The following is a 3,504-nucleotide window of genomic DNA, read 5'->3' as shown; positions in this document are numbered from 1 at the left end:
ACCTTAGTGGTCCCTAATACTGTATCTGAAGTCTCTTTATATAGACCTTAGTGGTCCCTAATACTGTATCTGATGTCTATAGACCTTAAAAGCCATGGGCAATGATTTTATGTGGTATAACCTTTGGCAAAATTAGCCATAACAACGGCAAAACACTATTTTATCCGGTCAGGATTGTTTCCCCATAAGGCGACTCTGCCCCCCCCCTCCAGCTACCAACCAGGTGCGTTACCTTGGACTCGATCCCGATCTTGATGACGCTGCCGATGATGGTGAACATGTCGCTGACGATGAGCAGGATGTACCAGCCGTTGATGAACTCCATCCTGTCGCTCCAGCTCACGGCGCGGCCGAGGCGTCGCCTCAGGAACCCCACGTACGCCTATTTGAGATGAAGGGGGAGGGGGCCATAAAGTACCATTCAACTTAATGGCTCATTTGCAGAAGGGGAAAGCAACGAAATACAGTAAATTTACTCACGTTACAGTATTGACTGATATTGTATTTTATTAAGTAGTTTTTAAATGAGGTAATTTAAAGGGGAACTCTGCAATTTTTTAGCTTATTTTACTGTTTTAGAGCCTGTCTCTTTAAGCCCCCCTTTTGAAAAAAGCCCAGTCTGCTCTGATTGGTTAGTGTTTCTGGATCTTTTGCATCTGCGCTCTCTGAGGCTCTGCACCATCATTGCAGCCGGGGAATGACTGTACAGCCCTGCGGGGGGGCGGTTTCTAACTGTACAGCTTCTTTTAAGACACAGTTTCCAAATGTGTGTGCATTTCTCTGTAGATTCAGAGTTTTGATACGTACAGTAGAAATTAATGTATAAATATATCAGCTTTATGATAAAAAAAACCCATACAGACATATACTGCATATATATATATATATATATATATATATATATATATATATGTATATATCACTTTTTACAACGTGGGAACTTTAAGGTAATTTTTTTGGTCCATAGTCGGAAATGGAAGTTGATATGTACAAAATCTAAATGATATTGTCACCAAGTAAAGCAGTATTTCCATGAGATGAACACATGAGTGTTTGGTTTACGTGTTGCAGGAGGACGCCTCTGAAGATGGAGCGCCCACACAGCAGCAGCGACAGCAGGCAGACGGACGCCACCAGCACGTCCAGGATACCCCGAGCGTAGTTCTCCGCTGACGGGAGACGGAGAAAAATCATAAAAACAGTCATTACTAGACCACAATTAATCACAATCGTCTTGGCCGGACGGAGCCACGGTGCCGCTGCTAAACAGTCTCAGGAAGGAACTAGTTTTGGTGGAACATGTGTACGTTCAGAAGTAGTTTTAGTCGTCAACAGAGACTCCGATTGGACAGATAGTCTAGCTAGCTGTCTGGATTTACCCTGCAGAGATCTTAGGACCAGGTAAGCAGAGTCCTATGCCTTTCAATTACCACGACAACAAGGCGATGACAAAGGCAACCAAAAAGGCAAAAAAAAAGGCAAATTAAAGACGAAGATAAGTGACTAAAAGGCGACAAAAAGGCGACAAACAGGCGAAAAAAATGAGACGAAAAGGAGACGAAAAGGCGGCCAAAAGGAGACAAGAAGGCGTTGAAAAGGAGACAAAAGGAGACAAAAAGGAGACAAGGAGTCGAAGAAGAAAGACAAAAAGGAGATGAAAAGGCGTCGAAAAGGAGACAAAAAGGCGGCAAAAAGGAGACAAAAAGGAGACAAAAAGGAGACAAGGAGTCGAAAAAGAAAGACAAAAAGGAGACGAAAAGGCGTCGAAAAGGCGACATAAAAAGGCAACGAAAAGGAGACGAAAAGGAGACAAAAAGGCAACGAAACAGAGATGAAAAGGCGTCAAAAAGAGACAAAAAAGAGACCAATAGGCGTCGAAAAGTCGACAAAAAGGTGACAAAAAGGAGACGAAAAGGAGACAAAAAGAGACAAAAAAGAGACGAATAGGCGTCGAAAAGTCGACAAAAAGGAGACGAAAAGGAGACAAAAAGGAGACAAGGAGTCGAAGAAGAAAGACAAAAAGGAGACGAAAAGGCGTCGAAAAGGAGACAAAAAGGCGGCAAAAAGGAGACAAAAAGGAGACATTGTTTCTATCGATGTTATGTAACCCTGGTCGTCAACAGAGACTCAGATTGGACAGATAGTCTAGCTAGCTGTCTGGATTTACCCTGCAGAGACCTGAGGACCAGGTCACCATAGTCCTCAGATTGGACAGATAGTCTAGCTAGCGGTCTGGATTTACCCTGCAGAGACCTGAGGACCAGGTCACCATAGTCCTCAGATTGGACAGATAGTCTAGCTAGCTGTCTGGAGTTACCCTGCAGAGATCTGAGGACCAGGTCACCATAGTCCTCAGATTGGACAGATAGTCTAGCTAGCTGTCTGGATTTACCCTGCAGAGATCTGAGGACCAGGTAACCATAGTCCTCAGAAACCAGCCGCAGGTTAGAGCGCCAACGCAGAGACAGAGGATTCGGCAATCCCGGAAATGAAACGTCGTCTTTGATGTAGACTAATAGGAGACAGATGAACAAACATCTGGACCAACCACGTATCCGTTGCATTGCAGGTCGGTAACTCACCGTGTCCAGACAGGTTGGGGTCTCTACACTCATGTATGGAGGCCTCGTTCTGCAGACGGATCTTAACTTTGCCGCTGTGCACGCTGTTATCCATGACGATCTGATAGACACAGGAACCAGAGCTGATATAAAAACCTCCTTACACAGCTCCATGACTTCATCTTAATGGGTAACTTGACCCTATTTTCCCAGGTTTTGGGGTCAAAGTGACATATGGGAACAAGAATCTTTGAAATTATTCCAGTATTAAATAAACTGGAATGTAATGCACCCGCAACCCGGTCCACTAAAGAATCTGTTGTTGCAGCTGAGAGGCTCAGATTATTATTCTAAGTGTCTGACAACATTATGGGATGGATCCCTACAGAGATTAAGCTTCTTGTTAAAGAGTTAGAGTTTAAACTTTTTGGTTCGTCTTTCCACTGTTCCAACAATCACTGTACTGGTTCGGTTGAAATGAACCCTTCATTCACCCATTTACATGTGGGATCATGCTGGCTCTACTTCCTGTCCCTGTTCTACTTCCTGTCCCTGTTCTACTTCCTGTCCCCGTTCTACTTCCTGTCCCTGTTCTACTTCCTGTCCCTGTTGTGTCCCTGGTCTAGAAGAAGTCTCCCAGCCGATCCCGCCTTGGACTGACCAAAGCTTGAGAAAGAGTTATCAGCTGATGGATCTTACCGAGCTACTGAGCATGTGCAGCTCCCAACAAAGATAGGATAGAAGGGAGATGTCTCACTCTGGAGATAAAACTAGAGAGAGATCTCACTCTGGAGATAAAACTAGAGAGACGTCTCACTCTGGAGATACAACTAGAGAGATGTCTCACTCTGGAGATAAAACTAGTGAGATGTCCCACTCTGGAGATAAAACTAGAGAGATGTCTCACTCTGGAGATAAAACTAGAGAGATGTCTCACTCTGGA

General features: G+C 44.3%; 1 protein-coding gene across 1 annotated transcript in view; it reads right to left on the bottom strand.

Moving 5' to 3' along the window:
* LOC117958118 (mucolipin-1-like) overlaps window positions 1–3,504 on the bottom strand; it is a 10,327-nt gene that overhangs the window by 1,278 nt on the left and 5,545 nt on the right. Inside the window, exons 4-6 of the mRNA XM_034894379.1 lie at window positions 2,583–2,717; window positions 1,063–1,169; window positions 233–382 (exon numbers count right to left, since the gene is read on the bottom strand). Coding sequence (XP_034750270.1) covers window positions 233–382; window positions 1,063–1,169; window positions 2,583–2,717 — 392 coding nt within the window. The remainder of the gene's footprint in view (window positions 1–232; window positions 383–1,062; window positions 1,170–2,582; window positions 2,718–3,504) is intronic.

The sequence above is a fragment of the Etheostoma cragini genome, chromosome 15, assembly GCF_013103735.1.
Source record: "Etheostoma cragini isolate CJK2018 chromosome 15, CSU_Ecrag_1.0, whole genome shotgun sequence".
Taxonomy (NCBI): domain Eukaryota; kingdom Metazoa; phylum Chordata; class Actinopteri; order Perciformes; family Percidae; genus Etheostoma; species Etheostoma cragini.
Note: the sequence above shows the minus strand (reverse complement) of the source record. Positions and strands in the feature narration are given on the sequence as shown.